This window comes from Neoarius graeffei, chromosome 10 (assembly GCF_027579695.1).
Source record: "Neoarius graeffei isolate fNeoGra1 chromosome 10, fNeoGra1.pri, whole genome shotgun sequence".
In the NCBI taxonomy this organism is placed as follows: domain Eukaryota; kingdom Metazoa; phylum Chordata; class Actinopteri; order Siluriformes; family Ariidae; genus Neoarius; species Neoarius graeffei.
This window is the reverse complement of record NC_083578.1, coordinates 16,840,175-16,865,384: the sequence shown is the minus strand read 5'-3', so window position 1 is coordinate 16,865,384 and position 25,210 is coordinate 16,840,175. Positions and strand designations below refer to the sequence as shown.

At 42.0% G+C, this 25,210-nt stretch overlaps 1 protein-coding gene across 1 annotated transcript; it reads left to right on the top strand.

Annotated features, from left to right (window-relative positions):
- The first annotated feature begins 11,032 nt into the window (after window positions 1-11,032).
- Window positions 11,033-23,758, top strand: LOC132892886 (G2/M phase-specific E3 ubiquitin-protein ligase-like). Its single transcript, XM_060931371.1, has 9 exons — window positions 11,033-11,409; window positions 14,266-14,736; window positions 14,871-14,984; window positions 18,206-18,348; window positions 19,359-19,570; window positions 19,972-20,239; window positions 20,335-20,495; window positions 20,816-21,054; window positions 21,461-23,758. The coding sequence occupies exons 1-9, from the start codon at window positions 11,406-11,408 to the stop codon at window positions 21,709-21,711; spliced, it is 1,863 nt and encodes a 620-aa protein (XP_060787354.1). The 5' UTR covers window positions 11,033-11,405; the 3' UTR covers window positions 21,712-23,758.
- The last annotated feature ends 1,452 nt before the right edge of the window (window positions 23,759-25,210 follow it).

The following is a 25,210-nucleotide window of genomic DNA, read 5'->3' as shown; positions in this document are numbered from 1 at the left end:
CTCAAAGTCAGCTCCTCGCTCTCGGGTCATAAAGACGAGCTACCTTGCACAGATGTGGCACTCTCTTGATAATGATGACCACCGTTAGTCTGCTGGGCCTCGACTGGACAAGGACGCAGCGTGCAGACGGCCTGATTGGTCGCCGTGCCGGACGGCAGCTCTGGATTGGTTGGTGGCAGATTAATGGCTTTTTGAAGTGGCAGGGTGGGAATAAGTGAGTTTTTGATGGCCTCCCTGCCCTGTGTGTGGAGCAGCAGTTACACATCAGAGTGAAAGAGATGGCACTTTAGGAACCTGTCATGGTTGGCGGCTTTATTCTGATTGCAGAATTGTGAGCTACAAATAGTGACTTAATGGAGAATTGGTGGAACAGCTTTTACACTGAGCTTGTTATTTTGCTATATGCCATGTTGGACAACACAGACATTTCGGCTTCATTTTTTCCTTGGGGTTTGCCATGAAAACGATAGATAGATAGATAGATAGATAGATAGATAGATAGATAGATAGATAGATAGACAGACAGACAGACAGACAGACAGACAGACAGACAGACAAGAACATCCCCATTTATCTTGTGTGAGGTTTCATGTAATACTTAACATATTTTATGCACATTTAAACACAAATTAAGTGGTATTTTGTATGTGGGTAATAATTTATGATTTAATAATTCAGTACAACATAAACCCAGATCTTGTGATTTAATATTTACGCAAAGCCACTTCATGATTTTCTCACAAATGTGTATTTTAAGATAAGGTACTGGAATCTCCATCCATCCATCCATCCATCCATCCATCCATCCATCCATCCATCCATTATCCGGGTATTGGAACCTTATTTATTTATTTATTTATTTACTTACTTACTTAATTACTTACCAGTTTTAAAAGTTACCAAACTAAGACAGTGACTTCAAATGACTCACATTACAAAAGCAGAGCACCTTGCACTTTGCTAAGTGTGTATCCCAAACTCGCTGACGATACACACAACAGTGTTTTCAGCCAGCAGGGGACACCAGTATCATTAATAAGTACAACAATCTGAGTGTATGTTTCAGAGACCCAGTGAAGACAGACTGAGATAGGAACAGTCTTCCATTCATATCCACATTCTGCTGATGGCATTTTGCAAATGAGGAAATAAAAAAGGTTATAAGATGCATGGCAGTTTCCCATGTCTCACAAGAACGATATCATGAGGACGAGATGTGATTATTTTGATGTCCTGAGGGTCGCTTTTCTCCATTTTGGGACTGTTTTCCGACCTCTTGAGGTAAACAGTACGGCCCTACGGAAACAACCGAATGCGAGGAGCTTTAACTAATCAGCATAACTATGGAATTCTGTCACACCAAGATGGCGACGTGCGGAAAACATCGTGACTCTGCATCGACCTTGGAGAGTTTTGAGTCGCAGGGATGTAATTTGTGGTTGACGTTCACGAATAGATCCATGAAACAAAAGACAAATATATCTTTTCTTTGTTACTGCTTTTGTGTTTTCGTTTCTTTCTCTGTAAGATCAAAACATTAGGTGTTGAACTCCATACTCACTACTGTGGAGTCGAGCCCATGCATTCTAAGGCTAAGATAACTAAGCACTAGCTAGAATGATTTAGTTATCTGTCCGGAAAAATGACAGGTCATCATCTAACCTTGCTCTATCTTGCAGTTGCACTCACTAGGCAGGCTTTCGTTTTCTTTTCCGCTGGCGGGAGAGCCGAGTCTGCCATGTTTACCCATGCCAACTTGTTTTGGTTAAAAGTAGGTCAAACAAACAAACACACATGATATTGTCGCTCATTTGCTTCGGCAATCTCCAAAATCGTAAAATGTGGGATGCTTTTTATCTCTGCAAAACATTTACACACAGGATAGACGGTGTGTGTGTGCAGCAGCGAAACATCTCGAAACTTCAACAGCAACAGAAATAGAACATTTTACCCAGAATTCAACTTTGTAGACAGAACCTTTAAGTAGCTGAAGTACAACAACAACAACAGCAGCAACAGAAGGGTTTTTTTAAACCTCTTTTACTTGTTCCCCATTTATAATGACATTTATAAGGAGAAGTAAAGTTTGTTTACGTGAATGATGCTGTTAGCATTTTAGCCTCACTTGTGTACCACTAGGCCAATCAAATGTTTAACAGAGCAGTTATAACACTATCCAAACATGAAATTCGACTCAAGAACACCTTCGCTATGCTGTTTTTCTTTAATGAGCTCGCATGAGTTTTCCAGCTGCTCGCCACTACTGGTATTCAGTATTTAGCATCATTGTGTGCTAACTTTGATAAGTTTGATGCAGTTCTCCAGCACTATATAAATTTTTATGAAGGTGGTTCACCTTGCCTGGCTCTCTAAATAATAAAAATGTGTGTACTTGATTCATCTCATTATCTCTAGCCGCTTTATCCTGTTCTACAGGGTCGCAGGCAAGCTGGAGCCTATCCCAGCTGACTACGGGCGAAAGGCGGGGTACACCCTGGACAAGTCGCCAGGTCATCACAGGGCTGACACATAGACACAGACAACCATTCACACTCACATTCACACCTACGGTCAATTTAGAGTCACCAGTTACCGTAACCTAACCTGCATGTCTTTGGACTGTGGGGGAAACCGGAGCACCCGGAGGAAACCCACGTGGACAACATGCAAACTCCGCACAGAAAGGCCCTCGCCGGCCACGGGGCTCGAACCCAGACCGTCTTGCTGTGAGGCAACAGCGCTAACCACTACACCACCATGCCGCCCATGTACTTGATTCATTATGTAAACTTCATACAGTTGCATGCTTTATACAGACTGCATTTACACACCTGTCCGAAAGCAACATTGCTAATTATTCATCATGCCCTTTGTCAAGAATAGGTTTCTTCATCTTGGAAAAGGGTTACGAATATTTATTCTAGTTTTCATTTTTCCTATCATTAGGTTGTTTGGAACCACAGTATGCTGCTGTTATTGTTGTTGTTAAAGTAAATGTACTTCAGTACTTCATCCCTGATCATCATTTACCAGAAATAAAGACGCATGTCGACACAAAATTAACCAAATAACTAAATTTGTCTCAGGTATAAAGGTATAGAGATTTACAACTGTAATTAACAGCAAATGTCAGGCATAAAAAACTAACTCTCTGTATCAAACCCTTCATCCAAATTCCTCATAAAGAATCATAGTACAAGATTCCTCACCCTTCGTTCACAGCTCCGTTTTATATTCCATCCACTCTACCGAGAAGATTACAATTTTTATACATTTATCGATTTTTGTTATCAAGGTTAATGAATAACTTATGACAATTTACATATAATTTAACCCAAATACATTCCCTTGAGGTTAATAAGATGCATTTTGAAATATGCATGCTAGGACACTTTTTTTCCAATCACTTAGATGGCTGATGTAAGCTGACTGTAAACACCTTCCACTTCACAATTCTTTCTTTGATTCATTCATTTATCATTTCTTCATGTTTCGCATTATATATATGCACAACATATTTTCTAATATGCATCTGGATAAACAAACTGAACAAAGATTTGTTGATTTGCTAGTATACACTGAAGATTTTGACAAAGATTCATTTCAAAGATTAATCTGTATTTTTCTGCATTTTTTTTCTACTGAAATATGATTGATAGAAATGCTGAGATTAGGTTGGTTTTGATATGTGGATATATAAGTTCTGAATTCAACCTGATTGAAAATATGTGGGCCGGGCTTAAAAGTCAGGTCTGTGCCAGAAAACCCAAAAAATTAATTGAACTCTATTAATTCTGCCAAGGGCGGCACGGTGGTGTAGTGGTTAGCACTGTCGCCTTACAGAAAGAAGGTTCTGGGTTCGAGCCCAGTGGCCAATGGCACCCTTTCTGTGTGGAGTTTGCATGTTCTCCCTGTGTCTGCGTGGGTTTCCTCCAGGTGCTCCGGTTTCCCCCACAGTCCAAAGACATGCAGGTTAGGTTAATTGGTGGCTCTAAATTGACCGTAGGTGTGAATGTGAGTGTGAATGGTTGTTTGTCTCTGTATCAGCCCTGCAATGATCTGGTGACTTGTCCAGGGTGTACCCCGCCTCTCGCACATAGTCAGCTGGGATAGGCTCCAGCTTGCCTGCGACCCTGCGGTTATGGATAATAGATGGATGGATAATTCTGCCAAGAAGAGTGGTCATATACCACAACATACCAGGGTGAAATCTCAAAGCCTGTGTGGACCAGCTGACTGGACATCAACACCAGGGTTTCATCTGGCAGTGCTTCAAGGCCACCACCATCACACTGGTGCTGAAGAGGGTTGCAGTGCCAGAGCTCGATAACTACTCCCCAGTATCACTCACATCAATCATCATGAAGTGTTTGAGTGATTAGTCCTGAGCCACATCAAGCGCCAACTCCCCCTACACTGGACCCAATGCAGTTTGAGTGCTGCACTAACAGATCTACAGATGAAGCAATCTCACATCCACTCCTCCTGGCCCTGACCTAACCTGGATCAATGCAATGCCTATGCATGAATGCTGTTCATCAATTTAAGCTCAGCAGGGGCAGCACGGTGGTGTAGTGGTTAGCGCTGTCACCTCACAGCAAGAAGGTCTGGGTTCGAGCACCGTGGCCAACGAGGGCCTTTCTGTTTCATGTGGAGTTTGCATGTCCTCCCCGTATCTGCGTAGGTTTCCTCCGGATGCTCCGGTTTCCCCCACAATCCAAAGACATGCAGGTTAGGCTAATTGGTGGTTCTAAATTGACCGTGAGTGTGAATGGTTGTCTGTGTCTATGTGTCAGCCCTGTGATGACCTGGTGACTTGTCCAGGGTGTACCCTGCCTTTCGCCCGTAGTCAGCTGGGATAGGCTCCAGCTTGCCTGCGACCCTGTAGAACAGGATAAAGTGGCTAGAGACAATGAGATGAGATGAGAGCTCTCAGCAGGTGATTGGAAAACTTGCCCTGCTTGGGGTCAGCACCTTCCTCTGCAACTGGATTCTGGACTTCCTCACTGAGAGGCCCCAGGCAGTACAGATCGGCAGCACCAGCTCCACCACCCTCATGATGAGCACTGGGGTGTGTGCTGAGTCCACTGCTGTTTACTCCTGACCCACAACTGCACCTTCAGCTCCAGTACGAACCACATCATCAAGGTCACTGACGACACCACTGTAGGTGGGGCTCATCAGCAATGATGCAATATCTGTCAGACTAGTGCAAAAACAAGAGTCTGTCTCTTAACCTTGGGAAGATCAAAGAGCTGATTGTTGACAAAGGAAGGCACAGTGCTGGTCACTCAGCATCATTGATGGTATGTTGGAGTGCATGAAGAGCACCAAGGTCCTATCCAATACAGCTCACTGGCCAGGAGAGCCCAGCAGTGCCTACACTTACTCTGATGGCTGAAGAAGGTGCACCATCCTCTCAACCTTCCACAGAGGCAATATTGAGAGCATTCTGACCAACTGCATCACCATCTGGTATGGGAACTGCCTTGCCTCCAAATGCAGAACCCTCCAAAAATTTGTCTGGACAGTGGAGAGGATCATCAGTGCCTATCTCTCTTATCATGGGGAAGCAATGGCCTAAGCAGCTTTAGGACCAAACAGTTACTGGTTAATTTCCCTGGACCAGCAGGAAAGGCCTGAAGTGCCCTTGAGCAAGGCACCTAACCCCCAACTGTTCCCCAGGCTGCTCTAGGTATGTAAATCGCTCTGGATAAAAGCGTCTGCTCAATGCCATTAATGTAATGTAATATCCACCTCCTGGTACATCCACAAGGCCACCAGCACTGGGGCTGATTCGTCCCATCTCTCCCATGCACTGTTCACCACCCTCCCATCCAAAAGAAGGTTCTGCAGCATCAGAATCTTCAGAATCAGAATCTGCCAGACTTTGCAATAGTTTCTTTCCTCAAGCAGTCTGGTAAATGAACACCATGATGCCCCATTCACCCTCGACTCTATTCTCCACGCTGTGCTCTGACTCAAAGTTTATATCTATGCTGCACTTTTTGTTTATTTGCACAGATCCACATTGCTTACAACACTGTAACGCTATTTATTTCCAATGTAGCGTGTGTCCCCCCCAATGTGTCGTCCTACACATAATCGTCTTTTTCTGCAGGATTTATTTTTTACTACAGTGTTAGGGTTTTTTTTAAATATATATTTTAGCATAGTCTTTTTATATTAACAAGGTGTGACCTCCTGTTTATTTATCTGTACTGCTGATGTGTCTGAATGTCCTGCTGTCCATCTGGTCCAAGGAGAATGTTATTTTATCTCTGTGCTTTATAATATGTGGTTGAGATAAGTACTTGACTTTGACTTGACTGATTGTTACTTGACTTGAGTTGACATGACTTGACACACCTGGCACATGAAGCTGGTCCAAAAGTATTTATCTAACAAACAGAAGCAGTTGGACTTGTTTTACACACAGTGCTGGGTGATAGAAATTATCTGATTTATAATACATAAAACTAATCAGTCTTTTATTCCTCATATTTCCTTTCACATGTCTTACAGTTTTTGGAAAGCACCCAACAAATCTTTGGTCTGTCATTTCAGGTTGGATGTAGGATCACTACCAGATCTTTCAGACAGCAAACAGGAAAATCAAATGCCTTGCAAAATAGATAACAGTCACAAATAAAAGGTGAATAATGGCTGCTACCAAATTTTGGTATGATAATTGCATTCATTCTTTCACTGGAAATGAATGGATCTCCAGTTCCATGGAAATGAATTAATTCACTGGAAATTATAATTATTACACTTTCTGTTAATTCTGTCTGTTATGTTATATGAACTTTGAGTCTGAGTCAAAGTCCCTCCCACACCAGGACCTGGTCTTCCCAAGCAGTCTCCTGTCCCAGTACTACCCAGCTCTTTGAGGCGTCAGTCTCTGTTTCTGTAGCCCTTGGCCTTTCACTTATTATATCGCTAGGGTTACAGTGGGAGGCTGGTCCTCTGGTAACCACAAGAGTTTGACTCCCTACTCACATCTGTATTGCAGCATGCCTTGCCAGATAACAGTAGGTACCATTTTTATGATGGTCTTTGGTATGACCCGACTGCAAGTAGAACTTGCGATCTCCCAGTCGAGAGGCAGACACACTAACCACTAGGCCAACTCGCAGTCTTGAGTCCAACTACTGTTTTGATTTTATAATCTACGAACTTTTTGGTAACGTTATTTCTTTCTAGCAGCTATAATATTGAGTGTTGGGTGGATTGATCAGGAATAGAGTACAAACCAAAATCAAGCTATCAAGCTTTATAGTGTCCAAAATTATAAATGGACTACTGGTACGGCTATATTAGGTCCAATATATAATGGTGGATAAAAAAAAGCAAAACCATAAAGAACAGTGATAGAAAAATGCTGCGTTTGTGTTTGCGTGTGCTCACCAGAAATGCTTCCCCTAAGTCCATCCCTGGGACATTTGTCCAATAGAGGGCTACCGCGTGATGTCACCGTACCGCGAGATTTTGTTAGGGTGCCATATTGGAAGACCTCAAGTACATACATACATACGTACTCAGTGCAGATTAAATGGAATTTATTTTTAATTTACTACTTACCTGTTTTTATTTATATATCTTTGAATTATTTGGACATGGGGAAAAACTATATTTAAAATCCAAAGAGGGTTGGAGGGAGGAAAATTAAAACAAAAGAAAGAAATGAAATATATAACATAAATGTGATAAAATTTAAGGATGTTTTTATTCAGTAAACATTTAAAAAAATGTTCTACAACACTCTAGCCTAGTGACTTACCAGTAACAAAATGGTCTGAACATATTCTGTACTGTTGTAGACTTGAAGTATTCAGATCCGCTCTGCATAAAGCAGCTAAATACTCTCGCTGTCTCCTGGCAGAAAGCTCCTTGGTTTGCTCCCCTTGTGTCTCAATCACAGCTGGTATTCTGTAGAAAGACTTCTTTTCACCTTTCCCATCAGCTTTGTTAGAACACCCTAACACAGCACAAAAGTTTACCATTGTAGGTTGTTTGATGAACCAAGTGCATGAAATTCTAACGAAAACACCCTAGTCATTAGATACACTAAATGTGTCAGTGGCTAGCTGTAATAAACGCAGCCAAGGGACAAAACCATCAATCAGAGTCAGTTTCTCAACATATTGCTTCCTTTCAGCAGGCTTCAGGATTTTGAAATAATCTGCCATGTCCACAGATCATGCACAGACTTATCCATTATGTCCACAGTTTTTTGCCAAGTCTCACACAGGTTTCTTTCAAGTCTACTGTTGGGGCAATAAATCATAAATACAACAGCTCAGATTTGTTTAAGTCGTTTGCCACTCCACTTTATTCTCGTGGGTTCACATACCACTGCCATTATTTCCCCCTAATCACGAGTTTGTTGGTCTTCCAATATGGCGCAGGGCTTGTTTACTTCCGGTTTCGGGTGATGTCAGTGCAAGGGGTCTATTGAGGTATTTCACCCACGTGGCCAAGTCACGTGACGCAGCCATTTTGGACGGCACGCTTAAGTCCTTCAGTGCAAGGCGGTATGAGATGGTGGAGACCTTTGTACATTTTAACAAGAAAGTAAGCTGTGATTCGTGTTAAATTGGATCTGTCTTTTATCACAAACACTGTACCAAGCCTTGGTATGGAGCCCTGTTTATTTATTTCTGTGTCCCGTTTCTTTCTAGCCTCTGTTATTGCGTTTTATGTCTGATGTCTGCTACATGCAACCCTAGACAAATTAACACTGCCTTGTTTCACTGCTCAGATGGGTTAACAAACACTGACCCATTTACTTTTTGCTATATATTTTATCAAAATTGCGTTAACTGATAAACTAACCTGAAATGAAATGGTCACTGCAAAGTCTGGAGTACTCTGTTGGCTCCCAATCCTGTCTCTTCACAGCTGCAATCCATTTGGCCCTCTTGTCTGGGTCAGTAGGAAACCGGTAGTGATGTGTCGGTCGCGAACGATCCGGTTCAAAGAGCCGGCTCTTTGAAGTGAACGACGGGAGCCGGCTCTTCGGTGGGAGCCGAATTAGTTTTTTGTCCTTAGGTGCCTCAGAGAGAGAGACTTTCACAAAAAAAGTTGCTGTCCGATTGCGTCTTTGTGTTGTCTATTACCATTCAAAGGAAAAAAAGTAGCATGGTGTACGCCTACTTTTTTTGGTTGGGGGGGTTGATGTCATTCACAGCTGCGAAAATACGAAAATTGGTGTAATGCTTAAAGCTGTGGAGCGCAGGGGAGAGGAGTCTGCGAGGCACCTGAGGAGGGGAAAATCAGCTGTGTATTTTATATTGGTAATATAACACAGTTTTGCATTATGTTTGTGAGAAAATAATGTATTAATTGGTAAGTAAGTTTTATTTCTATAGCTAGAACATTGTTACACTGCTATACTTTACAAAGCTTTACAATGGCTACAAAAACTAAAAAGGAAAACATCCTATTGATAAAATATAAATAATAATGTAATTAATTAACTAGTTAATTGCAACAATTAAATCAAAAATAAAATCTCAGGAGCCGTTTGGGAGCCGAAAGAGCCGGCTCCTTATAGTAAGAAGAGCCAAAAGAGCCGGCTCCCGAAAAAGAGCCGAAATTCCCATCACTAAAAACCGGTAAAAGGAGCGTCCTGCACGCTGTCCCTGTCTGTTGTGGCAGCCCACAGCACAACAAGCAAACACCATGGTTATTTATAGAGTGCTTACTGACAAATTAATCTATTCTAGGTGTCTGTAACATGTTTTTTTTCAAGCTGGTTCTCCCTCTCTGTCTGCAGCGTTAGTATGTAGCTTGACGTTCAAAATGGCGGACGTGACCCTGTGACGTCAGGTGAAATACCTCAATAGGGGACTTTCTCACCTTTTTCACCCTGCGCAAGGTAAGCACTTAAGTGCTTGTCAGTTGATTGGCCTTTTACTCAAACATCTCCATTTCTGCCGGTCAAGGAACAGTTCCTCCTCCTCCACTTTCTTCTTGAGGCTGATCATGTGTTGCATGTGCAGCAAGCTTTTTACGCCACCGGCTTGCAGGGTCTGTCATGGCAACCCTCTTTGTTTATCTGGGCTTGGGAACCCACATGTTGCATATGATGTACATGCCAAAAGTGTCGGAACTGCTAATTAGTACCTTCCTCATGTTGTCCCCCCCCCCCGAAGGTTACAGGTCTCCCATGCCCCCGCCCAAGCAGACACTACGTAGGTGGGAACAAGCTGCCACACCTCAACAAGGTTACACAGTTCCTTGTCCTGGTGGGGTGAGGCCCCCAGGACCATGAACAAGAGTCCAGTAGGGGACTCCCAAAAATAATTCTAAGGAAACAACAAAAAAGTAAGGAAAAAAAAGTCTTTTTTATTTCAAATTTAGGCTTTCTGATTTTTCCCCAATACTCATCATTCTAGTAGTTATACCAACATGTTCATAAGTTCATAATGTTTAGTTAGACAGTAATAACAGTAAAAACCTCGGCGTGCATGCCTCCTGAGCTAAATCACCACTCTTCTCTCAGTGGAAAGCACCTGCTTCTCCAGGATTAATTGGCTTTGTTGGCAGTTTCAGCTAAATGCATAGTATTATGAGAAGACAACTGCCAGAAATGAAACTCACAACATAGAGGCTGAGATTGAACCTTCCTTGCATATTCCCCACAAAAGAGCTCACTGTGACCCTGAATATGTAACACTGGCACCCAAAAGTCTGAGACCACATTGAAAATCTGGATTTTTTTTTTTTTGGTTCCATTTAATTGGAAACAAGTTTTCAAATTCTGAAATATTTAAAACAAAGTTTAATGTGTTCAATATGTTGAATATTCACTATTCGATGTTATACCATCACCCCAAGTTGGCTGGTATTTGATCGAGAAAAATAATCTTTTATATTTTTGGCATCACTATCAACTTCTTTCTTAACTTAATCGTCGCTTGAGCTGCATTATGCAACCTGGTGTTGCAAAACCACTGCAGGCTGGACTAGTTTTGGGGCCAGTGATTAAAGGATTGAATAGAAGTTCAGCTACTTGTTTGGACTTGTCTTAAACCGTATGCCATTTGAGGCTCATTTTCCTCCTCCAGTTGCTCAGGTGAGGAACTTGAACAATAAAAGAGAAACCTATTTACCCGACTTCGTCTTAGTAAACTGAACATCTTGGAGTATCTGAGGAAAGTAGATGACTTCATTTTTGAGGGATTCTGTTTTGCTAATTGGTTTGGCCCAGCCTCTTTTGTTTCGCGTTTTTTTTTTCTTGTCAAGAATGAATGTCAGAGACATGTGAACCTGGTTATTTGCCGCTCCACTTTTTTATGGAGAACACAGACTTCTAGAACTTAAGCTTTTCTTTCGTGAAATGGTCCTGCATGATCAGCTTTGAGTGACACTGCCAATATTTTACGGGGACAAAAGAAATGAGTGAGTATACTCTAAATACATACATATTTTATATATATATATGGCGGCACGGTGGTGTAGCAGTTAGCGCTGTCGCCTCACAGCAAGAAGGTCCGGGTTCGAGTCCCGTGGCCGGTGAGGGCCTTTCTGTGTGGAGTTTGCATGTTCTCCCCGTGTCCGCGTGGGTTTCCTCCGGGTGCTCCGGTTTCCCCCACAGTCCAAAGACATGCAGGTTAGGTTAACTGGTGACTCTAAATTGACCGTAGGTGTGAATGTGAGTGTGAATGGTTGTCTGTGTCTATGTGTCAGCCCTGTGATGACCTGGCGACTTGTCCAGGGTGTACCCCGCCTTTCGCCCGTAGTCAGCTGGGATAGGCTCCAGCTTGCCTGCGACCCTGTAGAACAGGATAAAGCGGCTAGAGATAATGAGATGAGATATATATAGTATCTGAGCAGCATATTACATTACAACAAAGCACTTTTCAGATGAAAAAAGAAAACATAATGAAGGCGACTGGGTTTTGGTGCAAAATTAATAAGAGAGTGTGACAGTCAAAGTGTCCAGAAGAACTGTGGCTGGTTCTGTAAGACACTCAGTAATACCTACAGCTCATTTCCTTATAAAACTACACTCATTGGACCTGAGAAGACTTTTTTTTTTTTAAAGCAAAGTGTCGTCTCACATCAAATATTGACTTTATTTGGTGGCCTTTCTGTATGGAGTTTACATGTTCTCCCTGTGTCTGTGTGGGTTTTCCCCGGGTGCTCTGGTTTCCCCTAAAGACATGTTAACTGCTTATTCTAATGGCCCTTTTCCACTACCCTTTTTCAGCTCACTTCAGCTCGCTTCAGCTCACTTCAGCCCGACACGGCTCGCGTTTCGACTACCAAAAACCAGCACGACTCAGCTCGTTTCAGCCCTGCTTAGCCCCTAAAACTCGCACCGTTTTGGAGTGGGGCTGAAGCGAGCCAAACCGTGCTGAGTGAGGCTAGGGGCGTGAGCAGACACTCCCCTGTGCACTGATTGGTGAGGAGGAGTGTCCTCACATGCCCACACACGCCCCGCGAGCGCGCTGGGATCTGTAAACACCGTAAACCCGGAAGAAGGAGAATTACGAATTACGAGAATTTCTGAAGCCTTATGCGCCTCGCCTCATCTATACGCTCTTGCCAGTATCTGTTGGCGTTGTCGGTGACAACAAGCCACAGCACCAAGACCAGCAACACTAACGACTCCATGTCCTCCATGTTTATTGTTTACTATTCGGGTCGTGAGACTACCGCTTAAAAGATCACTGAATCAGTGACATACAGAGCATCGTGGACGAGTTCGCGGAGCGCAAGGCTCGTCGTATGCCCTTCAAATAATGCGCGCAGTAGGCTATTGATGTTTTATTATGAGCCATGTACAGTATGTTGCCTAATGTTTTTTTATTTCTGAGTTACATGTTCGTTTGAAGGACTTAATGTACAAAATAACATAGTTGCACCCCGTAGTGTTGAAATTGGTAAACACAGTGCATTCAGTGAGGTTTGCACCGCCCTCCTTTTATTTCTGACTCTTCCTGTCACCGTTGCAACCTCTGAGCGCTCATTCGTATGCCCTTCAAATAATGTGCGCAGTATAGGCTATTGATGTTTTATTATGAGCCATGTACAGTATCCTAATGTTTTTTGTTTCTGAGTTACATGTTCGTTTGAAGGACTTGATGTACTAAATAACATAGTTGCACCTGGTAGTGTTGAAATTGGTAAACACCGCAGTTGCGGACATTTTGTAGCCTAAAATGATGTTATGATAAGCTTTAATAAAGGGCCCGGTCATTTGCCCCGCCCCCGGCCCGGCTCTGACTTGTTCCGCCACTGTCACTGATGTCACTGTTTGCGCTGCTTAACGACATCACATGACGTCCACCCACTTTCGCTAACTCCACCCAATGTGTCCACCCACTTCCAGCCAGCACGGTTCAGCGCGGTTGTAGTCGAAATGCAACTCCAACAGCCCCACTCAGCCCGACTCAGCTCGACTCGGCACGGCACGGCTCAGCCGCGTTTGTAGTGGAAAAGCGGCATAAATTGCCCATAGGTGTGAATGTGTGTGTGAATGGTTGAGAGGAGAAAACCTCTATAATAATCCAGTAGAAGGCAAAATCAATACTGCTTAGAAATCTGACTAATGAAAATCAGAGCAATCACATCACTGCAGTGACATGCCAGATCATGAGTGTGAGTGAGCACGATTACCTGAAAACACTTTAGAGGAAATAATCTTGCTCAACAGAGAGCAAACTACTGATATGACTAATAACATTAGTAAAGACGTGTAGTCACTGTTAGCATGATTATTTAACCAAAACTTTCCTTAAACACTCAAAGAGTTAAGTCAAGAAACTATGAAACTATTAATCAAACATTTGAGGTGTTAACACTTCAGTATCTCATCTCATTATCTCTAGCCGCTTTATCCTGTTCTACAGGGTCGCAGGCAAGCTGGAGCCTATCCCAGCTGACTACGGGCGAAAGGCGGAGTACACCCTGGACAAGTCACCAGATCATCACAGGGCTGACACATAGACACAGACAACCATTCACACTCACATTCACACCTACGGTCAATTTAGAGTCACCAGTTAACCTAACCTGCATGTCTTTGGACTGTGGGGGAAACCGGAGCACCCGGAGGAAACCCACGCGGACACGGGGAGAACATGCAAACTCCGCACAGAAAGGCCCTCGCCGGCCACGGGGCTCGAACCCGGACCTTCTTGCTGTGAGGCGACAGCGCTAACCACTACACCACCGTGCCGCCCAATACTTCAGTATAATAACCCCAAATTCTGTGTATGTTTCTGACGCTCTGTATTAATTCCCTTCCAGAGAAACATGGTCGCATTTGTGGCAGTCGCTGCCTGGGTCCGATGAAATTCCTTTCAAGCGTGGAAGGAAACACAGTGTTTCTCGCCTCGAGGGACACCTCATCCCGAACAGACCAACTCGTTTTCCTTTGCCGTCCAGTAAAAGTTAACGAGAAGGTCAGGATACAAATCAAAAGTGGGCTCTTGTCAAGTAACAGTAACAGAGCTATTGGGATCGGCTTTACAAACGACTCGCCGCAAAATGCTGGACAGGACCTGAGGAACAGCCCACGAGCCTGCGTGGTACCTCTGCCTGAGGACTTATGCCTGCCTGGTGCAGAAATCGAGTTCTGGATAAACTATGTGGTTTCTGTGATTATCCGGACAAGCGATCAGACAAAATATTACATGAAAGCTGAAGGAATAAATCTCCATGAGCCACTGTTTGTTTTCTTGGATTTTGGTGGAAGCATGAGCACAGTGCATCTTTTGGGCAAGTAGTGCAAATACTCAGAATAAGCCTGTTTCTCGTCTCATCCCATATTTATGAAACTTGTAATGATAGCAATAATAACAACAATACTAATAAGTTGTTGTCTGTTTGTTTGTTTATGAATGACGATACAGGTTCGAGGAAGGGGAGTCGCACTTCCTGCTCTGACACAAAACAAATAAAAGAGCAAGCACTTGAAGACAACCTTCTTAACCTCAGTCTCATCTCTGATGATAACACAGACTCAGGTGGGTGTGCAGTTGCTGATAGACAAACGTCAGTTTCAGTTCTGACAACTCCAGCGATGATGTGTCCTATGCAGGTTCTCAACAGGCTGCCGTCAAACCATAACCGTCTCAGGGTTATCAGTTGTCATATCCATCTTCACTAAATATAAATTTGTATGAAAATGTACGAATGGTTAAAGCTAGACTGCCTTTCAGATTTTTCAAGTGTAGGTCGTAAAAAGAATTTTCCCAGACACTCAATTATTTTTCCTTAGTGGACTGAAAGCTACTGAATTCGAATCACAGACTTCAAATTTTATTATTATTATTTTTTTTAAATAGAAAAATTAACGAATTTAGGGCCACATGGCCCTAAATTCTCAGCTATTTTTTCCTGCTTCACCATGACCCAATTCAAGATACTACGTCACGCATCACGTGGTGGGCTTTCCCCATTCGTGCAAGGCATTGTGAGATACAAATTTGAAACAGGAAAGAAAAATGGAGGACATGAGTGTGAGAATGAAACATGAAAGACCGACTACAGTAATGGAAAGCGAGAAGAAAAGATGTTATGTTGTGAAGGAAAGGAAACGCAGGACCAAACTAATAAATATCAGCGGTCAGCGAGCACCTCTGTGTAATCAGCTGTTTATTTAGCAACAAAATGATGTAACTGTTGGCGCATGGTCAAAGGTAAACCTGTAGATGGCAGTAATGCAACACTGTGGATGCCAGCTGCCGTAAAACCCAAAAGAAGAAGAAGGTACGTAAACCTGCGCATGCGTATACGGACTTCCTCTGTCTGCTTGACTGCGTGAAGCGAGTGATTTCATGCACATTATTTGCTCAATACCCTCAAATTAAATAACTTCCCAGCCACAGAATGGCCTGAAATTTTGTGAGATATTACAGAAATAAAAATATATCACAATGACCAAATTTCAGAGAGAACTAAGTTTCACCGATTTTATGAAATCGAAAGGCCGTCTAGCTTTAAGGTGAAGATTTGGATGAAAGCTTGTGGTCAAAGTTAGGTAAAGCTTCGTTCATGCAATTACACATTTTCCAGAAATTTCTGCATGAAATTCCAACATGTTTGATTCAACTAATGAGGTCATATTTATCATGCAATGGAACCATCTATACTTGATGGATACTTGTAGGATCCAATCTCACACTGTTATACTTTTGCAATTTACAGTGGTGCTTGAAAGTTTGTGAACCCTTTTGAATTTTCTATATTTCTGCATAAATATGACCTAAAACATCATCAGATTTTCACACACGTCCTAAAAGTAGATAAAGAGAACCCAGTTAAACAAATGAGACAAAAATATTAGATTTGGTCATTTATTTATGCAGGAAAATGATCCAATATTACATATTGTGAGTGGCAAAAGTATGTGAATCTTTGCTTTCAGTATCTGGTGTGACCCCCTTGTGCAGCAATAACTGCAACTAAACGTTTGCGGTAACTGTTGATCAGTCCTGCACACCGGCTTGGAGGAATTTTAGCCCGTTCCTCCGTACAGAACAGCTTCAACTCTGGGATGTTGGTGGGTTTCCTCACATGAACTGCTCGCTTCAGGTCCTTCCACAACATTTCGATTGGATTAAGGTCAGGACTTTGACTTGGCCATTCCAAAATATTAACTTTATTATTCTTTAACCATTCTTTGGTAGAACGACTTGTGTGCTTAGGGTCATTGTCTTGCTGCATGACCCACCTTCTCTTGAGATTCAGTTCATGGACAGATGTCCTGACAGTTTCCTTTAGAATTCACTGGTATAATTCAGAATTCATTGTTCCATCAATGATGGCAAGCCGTCCTGGCCCAGATGCAGCAAAACAGGCCCAAACCATGATACTACCACCATCATGTTTCACAGATGGGATAAGGTTCTTATGCTGGAATGCAGTGTTTTCCTTTCTCCAAACATAATGCTTCTCATTTAAACCAAAAAGTTCTATTTTGGTCTCATCCATCCACCAAACATTTTTCCAATAGCCTTCTGGCTTGTCCACGTGATCTTTAGCAAACTGCAAACGAGCAGCAATGTTCTTTTTGGAGAGCAGTGGCTTTCTCCTTGCAACCCTGCCATGCACACCCTTGTTGTTCAGTGTTTTCCTGATGGTGGACTCATGAACATTAACATTAGCCAATGTGAGAGAGGCCTTCAGTTGCTTAGGAGTTACCCTGGGGTCCTTTGTGACCTCACCGACTATTACACGCCTTGCTCTTGGAGTGATCTTTGTTGGTCGACCACTCCTGGGGAGGGTAACAATGGTCTTGAATTTCCTCCATTTGTACACAATCTGTCTGACTGTGGATTGGTGGAGTCCAAACTCTTTAGAGATGGTTTTATAACTTTTTCCAGCCTGATGAGCATCAGCAACGCTTTTTCTGAGGTCCTCAGAAATCTCCTTTGTTCGTGCCATGATACACTTCCACAAACATGTGTTGTGAAGCTCAGACTTTGATAGATCCCTGTTCTTTAAATAAAACAGGGTGACCACTCGCACCTGATTGTCATCCCATTGACTGAAAACACCTGACTCTAATTTCACCTTCAAATTAACTGCTAATCCTAGAGGTTCACATACTTTTGCCACTCACAGATATGTAATATTGGATCATTTTCCTGAATAAATAAATGACCAAGTATAATATGTTGTCTCGTTTGTTTAACTGGGTTCTCTTTATCTAGTTTTAGGACTTGTGTGAAAATCTGATGATGTTTTAGGTCATATTTATGCAGAAATATAGAAAATTCTAAAGGGTTCACAAACTTTCAAGCACCACTGTATATCTCCATACAAGATCAGCAGTATTCAATACACCTCATATGCGGAAATAAAAATACTAATACTGTCATCATAAAATGACTTAATACATTAACTAAATACATCAACTCAAAAAGTTGAAATCAGGTAGAAGAAGGCATCCACAAACAATCACATTCATCCTTCAACTTTGCTTTCAAACCTCAGTGAAATTTATACTCAAATGTGACAAAATGTCCAATTAGACACATGGGTTGATTACTTACCCATAAACTTAGGCAATGTTATACTTTTTGTAAATAAATCCACTTAATGTCAAAGTTTAATACCATTTTCAGCAATCTTCTTCTGTTGGATCTGTTCTGATAAGGCTGTAGGAACTTTTGCTATAAACTTCTGCAGTATTTGATTGATTAATTGATTGTATCTTTTATCATTTTGGTTTTCAAACCAGTTTTCAGAGAAGCACCACCATGGGAAACAAGTCACTCCCCAACGCATACACATGCACCAGTATCTACTCAAAGATCAGGTCCGATTACACGCAACAAAACTGCAGTCAGCAGAGGTTTAAAGACACGGCTTCAGTCCTCAACGGTAATCAATTTTTAAAATCTTGTCCATGTTATCTTTCTGCAAAGATCATGTTTACTCAGGAGCCAGTTTAACAGAGCATTTCGAACTCAGACCCTGGCTGTCCTGTTTAACTTTTGCAGGTAAACAAGATTTAAAATGTTAAATATTCACTTTCGTTTGAGACACATGCAAACATATTTCAGCTGAGGACAGTCTGTACTTTGCAGAATCTACTATATATATAATTAACAGTTATTCCATGAAATCGAGTCGTACATGAGCTGATAGCAGACGAAGCACGTAGCACCAAGTCGACTATGAGCAATGTACGACGAGATTGAGTGGAATAACTGTTTTATTCTATCCACATTCACTGGATTTTGGGAAACAGGGCATTTTTCTTTTTCTTTTTTGCAAATTCGATAAATAAAAACTTGATACAAAACGTCCGACAAAATCATTTCTGCTTAGAATGTAAACAAACCGCCGAAATGACAGGAGCAATTTGTGAAAAATGCGATAATAAAAAAGATACATTCTTCCTGTTAAATACTTTCAATCCATATTTTGTTGCTTTTTTTTTGTATTTTTTGAGGTTTTGTTTTCAAGTCGAGTTTTTATTTCGTCCTCGGTTGCTTCAGCAACACGCGCCACCATTTTGTTTTTCTCTACTCACAGTACAGTATATGAGCTGATATCTGAGTAGTAGAGTAGCCAATCAAAGCGTGCTATTGCTCATATCCAGTGAATGTGGATAGAATAATAGCAAATGTCAAAACGCCTTTCGCCCATAGTCAGCTGGGATAGGCTCCAGCTTGCCTGCGACCCTGTAGAACAGGATAAAGCGGCTACAGATAATGAGATGAGATGAAAATGTAACCATATAAGTGGTTTTTCCAAACCACTACATGGTGTATATATAAGCAATAGACCTACAGTGTTGTACAGTACCTTAATGGCAGCCAACACAGACGTGATTTTGATTGGTAGTTTACAAAACACATGTCTTGTGTTTACTCCATTACCACTAGGATGAGACGGATGTGACCTCTTTGCTGCGAGCATTTCAACAGCAGTATCTCAGCTCTCATGAGATACATGTGATCATCTGGAGGAAAAGGCTTCTGAAGAGTGCGCTTGATGCTTTGTCTAACAGGAACTTCTCCTGGACTAAAATACCTTATATTGAGTTTGCTGGCGAGGAGGCTTTCGATAATGGTGGCCCGAGAAGGGAGTTTTTTAGGTAGGTCATAATGAAATCTCTTGGTGGTAAGGATGGCATTACTCTCCCCTGACAACTAGAGTGCACTAGCTATTCGTGGGCATCTGTAAGCTCATGTATGTAGAAGAGGGCAGATAGTGCCTTCCTCCAAGTGTGTTATGGTGCCCTGTGATGTAGCATGAGCAGCAGCTCAAAAAGATCTTCACATTTCGGAGGAAGCACATGTCAACCTTCATCCTCCTTAGTTGGTATCTGTTGTGTGAAAGGAAAGTGTTAGGTAGTGGGTGGGAATTGACCAAAATGACCAAATTACGAAAGTGAATTTTGTCTACTTGCAGAAAAACTGACAAGCTGCAAAGTTCTTTGATTTTGCCTTTCATTTTCGGAGAACTAAATTGTTTGTCCTCATGCATTCCTTTCAGGCTCCTGATGATTGAGGTGCAAGGCAGTCTGGGTATTTTTGAGGGAAACCCAAAACACTTGTTCTTTACTTATGACCAGACTGCTTTGCAGCAACGTAAATACGAGCAAGCTGGGAAGCTGGTCGCTTGGTCTATAGTTCACGGAGGACCAGGACTCAAAGCTCTAGACATTCATCTTTACCAGCTCATGTGTGGTTTAGAGATGGAGCTGACAGACTTTGACTGGTGCCTCATACCAGATGCTGATGTTCAAAAGAAAGCACAAAAAGTATGCTTTTATCAACAAGAACCTCACCTATGTATATGTCCCTTTATCCATGTTTATCTAAAAACCTCCCAAACTCATATGTCCAATCTTCTCAGATCTTATCTTGCACGAAAGCTGAACACCTGTCCGCTCTGCAAAGAGAATTAGGAGACTGGATCTGTGATTGTGGATTTCCAGGCATTTATGGACCAAACATTTGCATCCAAGACATTCCAAAGATCTACTCCTACGTCGTGAGGCACTACATTTATCTCAGGTGAAGCACTGAAAATGTTCTGCTTCATGTCACATAGCCAATTCCAGACTACTTCCTGAAGGATTTCCACTCAGCTTAGCTCCAGCTCGAACCATTTCATGTTCTTGCAAATGAAATTCTTTGATGATTACATGATGAGCAGGTCAGCTAATCGGTGTTCAGGAGCATGCAGATTGGCATGTACCCATGCCAGAGAAAGGCATTTCTTATCATGCTAGCTCTGGTTTCACAAGACTGCCACACACTTAAAAAAAAAAAGTGATACTGTACATCAGTGTCATGCTTATTAATATTTTTTATTTCATATTTACAATCTTTAGGGTGTTGAATATGATCAACCAGTTCACCGAAGGCTTGAACTCATGTGGAAAGCTGTGGGACACCGTGAAATCCAACTGGATTGATTTCCTGCCTATTTTTACCAAAACTAACAAACGGATATCGCGATCATCATTCAGGGCCCTGTTTGAAATCAACTGGAGTGAGAACGGTACTGAGAGGAGAGAGCAGGAAAAGGAAACCATCTACTATTGGGAGCTGGTGCTAAAGATGATTGAGGGTGAGTACCATCTTCTCAACATATGACATTTAGCAGACACTCTTATCCAGAGCAATGTACAACATACCCAGAGGAGCCTGGAGACCAGTAGGGGGTTAAGTGCTTTGCTCAAGGGCACTTCAACCATTCCTGCTGGTCCAGGGAATCAAACTGGTGACCTTTTGATCCCAAAGCTGCGTCTCTAACCTTTAAGCCACGGCTTCTCTTCATATCTTTCATTTCCTTCATGTTTTTCCATGTCAGCACTCGTACCAGAACCAGAGGTTTTCGGGAAGCAGGAAAGGATATGACATGAGGTCATTTTGGCTCCATCCTGTCACATGTGCATTGTTCACAGCCAATCTTGTGAGTAATTGTGTAAACCGGATTCAAAACAATAAGCCGTGCTTTTTTTAAATTTCCACAGACAAAGAAACCGAGCTGCGTTTCAAAGACCTGCTTGTTTTTATCATGGCGACAGATGAGGTTCCAGAGTTGGGATTCCCCAAAAAGCTCAGCATCCACTTTTACCAGCCTGAGAGGAAAGGCTTTCGTTTACCATTCACGTCCACTTGCATGATGGGACTGTTCTTGCCACGAGGGGTCAGGAGTCATGCAGAGCTCAACAAGATGCTGCTGAGAGCAGTGAGAGACTCGACTGGATTTGGACAATCATAAGACTGTATTTACCAAAAGAAATCTTTTTTTTTTTTGTGGCAACAACAGCAGTTGGAGTGACTCTCGAGAGAATTTTCTGTTGTTGTGACAAGACAAAGTGAACATGTTTATTGCTGCTGCTAAGAGCAACGTGAGGCATGACAGGATTTGGTAAAATCACAAGACTGTACTGAAAGGGAAAACACTTTCATTTCCAGGGTATTGAAACTAAAAATGGCTAAAACAGAAATAGTTAAAAGAATATAGTATTTATTCCCCCCAATAGCTCCTGTTCCACACTCCAGCCCAGTCGGTGGCAGTAATGCACCTTTAAGTTGGTTTGCCAACCACCAAAAAAAAAACCTAAAGAAGAAGAAAAAGAAAAATGGCAGAGCATGTTGCTGAACCAACCAAGGATGAAATAAAAACTCTACTCGAAAACAAAACCCCAAAAAATACAAAAAAAAGCAACAAAATATGGAATTAAAGTATTTGATGGTAAGAACGTATATATTTTATTTTTTTCAAGTATTGTTATTCTTATAGCATTTTTCACAAATTGCTACTGACATTTCACTGGTTTGTTTACATTCTAAGCAGAAATGATTTTGTCAGACATTTTGTATGAAGTTTTTAATTTATCGAATTTGCAAAAAATAAAAATAAAAATGCTCTGTTTCTCAAAATCCAGTGAATGTGGATAGAATAAAACAGTTATTCCACTCAATCTCATTGTACATGGCTTACAGCCAACTCGGCTCTACACACCTCGTCGGTAGGGTGACCAGACATCCCGGTTTTACTGGGACAGTCCCGATTTGGGGTTGTGTGTCCCGAGTCCCGACAAAAGTCTGTCGGGACACGGATATGTCCTGGTTTTCGCCACTCGCGATGTTTGCGACTGAGCAGCGTGGGAATCATTAGCGGATAAATGTCTGCATTTACTATTTTGATGAATTGACAGGAATTGCAAACTTTCCTGGTTACTGCCCCCTGGCCCTGTGGCATGGGTGTTTATTTAGCCACATTATTCCAGACAACAGAACGTGTTGCCATGCAACAATAAAATAAACATTAACTGGCGTGAATGTTCTTTGTCTAGCAGCTAGCAGCAGTAATGCCGCAGCAATTATGCCGCAAAGAAAATGTACCTTTTCCAAAGATTTACAGGGCACCCACCCCTTCCTCCGAGAGGTGCAGAACAATGCGCACAAAGCCTACTGCACACACTGTAAGTGTTGCTGTTTTGTTTGAGTGTATATTTACGGAAGCCGCGAGAGGCCCTTCATATAATCTTTTTTTATTCACCTTGTTATCCCGAGATAACGACATAATTAATTCAGGATCTCGAGAAAACAACACAACTAATTTGAGATCTCGAGAAAACAAAACAATTATTCCGTGATTTCGAGAAAACAAAACAATTATTTCATGATCTCAGCTGGATCACTGTATCTCCGTCGGTAGAGACGAAGCCGGGCCAGTCTTCTGCGGAGGTGCCGCGGACTAATTTTGAAATTATCCCTTATTAAAAGACTTAATGCAATCTCTCCCTGTGTCAACCCCTGACCAAAATATTGCCTTATTAGGTGATCGATTATTCCAGACATTCTAATGACCAAAGTTGCGTCTATACAGAATGAGAAATAGCCCCAAAGTTAGCATATCACAAGTCTCTTGGCGCACCTGAATGAACCATTTCTCAGCTGTTTACTCGAGATCATGAAATAATTGTTTTGTTTTCTCGAGATCACGAAATAATTGTTTTGTTTTCTCGAGATCTCGGAATAATTGTTTTGTTTTCTCGAGATCTCGGAATAACGGTTTTGTTTTCTCGAGATCTCGAATTAGTTGTGTTGTTTTCTCGAGATCCTGAATTAATTATGTCGTTATCTCGGGATAACAAGGTGAATAAAAAAAAGGATTATATGACGGGCCTCTCTCGGCTTCCGTAGTATATATTCTCAAATCACTTGTCTCTTTTTTGTTTCTGTTTAACATACCATTCTGACAGTTTGGCCATATTGAACAGCTTGTTGCACCTTCCATTAAAGTGTTCACTTTTGTACACATCTTCTTGCTTTGTTCATTCAGTTGTGGGGAATGGTTAGTAAGGTTGATTCTGACCTAGGCTATGTTGAGGTCACATATCTACTTTTTAAGTTCATGCTATAGTGCATACAATTTTAGAGATATAGCCTACATGTGCATATGCATTCTTCTTGGTGTTCTCACAAACAGGTGAAATAAATCAGTTTAAATTTGGCCTATGGACATAGCCTGGCCTATTCTCAGCCATTACAAAATCTGTTGTCTGACCATAATTTAACTGATCTGTATACCACTATGCTACTAGATAACAACATGCCTGTTTGTTTTATTTCATGTGAGATGTTGATAAATGTGAGCTTCAACAAAATGATAAGAGCACCTCTCTGAGTGTCACGTTTACGTAAAAAAAAGGTGTGTGTGCACGAGCATGGTCGCGCGCAAAAGTGTCCCGGTTTCAGACTAGGGAAATCTGGTCACCCTACTCGTCGGATATCAGCTCATATCATATACGACTCAATTTCATGGAATAACTATTAAATATGCTTGTTACAGTAAAATTTGTGGGCAAGATTATTGCCCGCTTCCTTCAAAAAGATGCGGATTTCATCTCGCAGTTCAAAGACCCTGGACAGCACCTTCCCACGTGACAGCCACTCGCTGTGAAACAGAACAGCTGTGTGGTCGGAGCCCATTTCCTCGCACAGTACCGAAAAAATCCAGGCTTTGACAGGTCGTGTTTTGATGTAGTTGACAGTGGCAATAACGTCGGTCATTACATCATTCAGCTCGAGACTCAGCTGTTTAGATGCCAGTGCTTCGCGGGGTATCATGCAGTGCATCCACTGCACATTGGGGGAGACGCGCTTGATGAGCGCTTGCAGCCCTGCCCGCTTCCCAGCCATAGCCTGCACTCCGTCAGTGCAGATCCCCACACAGTCCTCCCATTTCAGGTTGGCCTCTTTCAAGTAAGAGTCAATTATTTTAAACAGTTCTGCTGTGGCCCTGCCAGTAACTTTTTTGCAGAAAAGCAATTTCTCCCTCATGTCATCTCCATCTATGAATCTGACGTAAGTAATTAATAAACAGTCTTTGTTACTGTCAGTGGCTTCATCCATCTGAAGAGAAAAGTGGCTGTCACGCACTTTGTCATTAAGCTGCTCCTCTACGTCCTTTGACATGTCATAAATGCGCCTGCCGATGGTGGTGTTGGACAGACGAATAGCCCTTAGTTTGCTGGCTGCAGTGTCATCAAGCATAGTTGATACCATGTCCATAGCACAGGGAAGTACTAATTCCTCCGCTATTGTGTGCGGCTTTTTACACTGTGCCACTCGTTAGGCAACTTTATATGAGGCGAGTTGAGCATTTGCCGGCACGGATGCAGCTTTAGTAAATAGGGACTGTTGAGCACGGCAGTTTATGCGTTTTTGTCTGAAAAACTCAACTGGCTTGTCTTTGTGCTCTGGAT

Bases quoted from the DNA above. Each gene is read 5' to 3' on its own strand.
- LOC132892886 (XM_060931371.1), top strand. The intron at 14,985-18,205 runs GTGGGTGTGCAG...TTTTCAAACCAG, and splicing joins TGATGATAACACAGACTCAG to TTTTCAGAGAAGCACCACCA. The intron at 18,349-19,358 runs GTAATCAATTTT...CATTACCACTAG, and splicing joins CACGGCTTCAGTCCTCAACG to GATGAGACGGATGTGACCTC.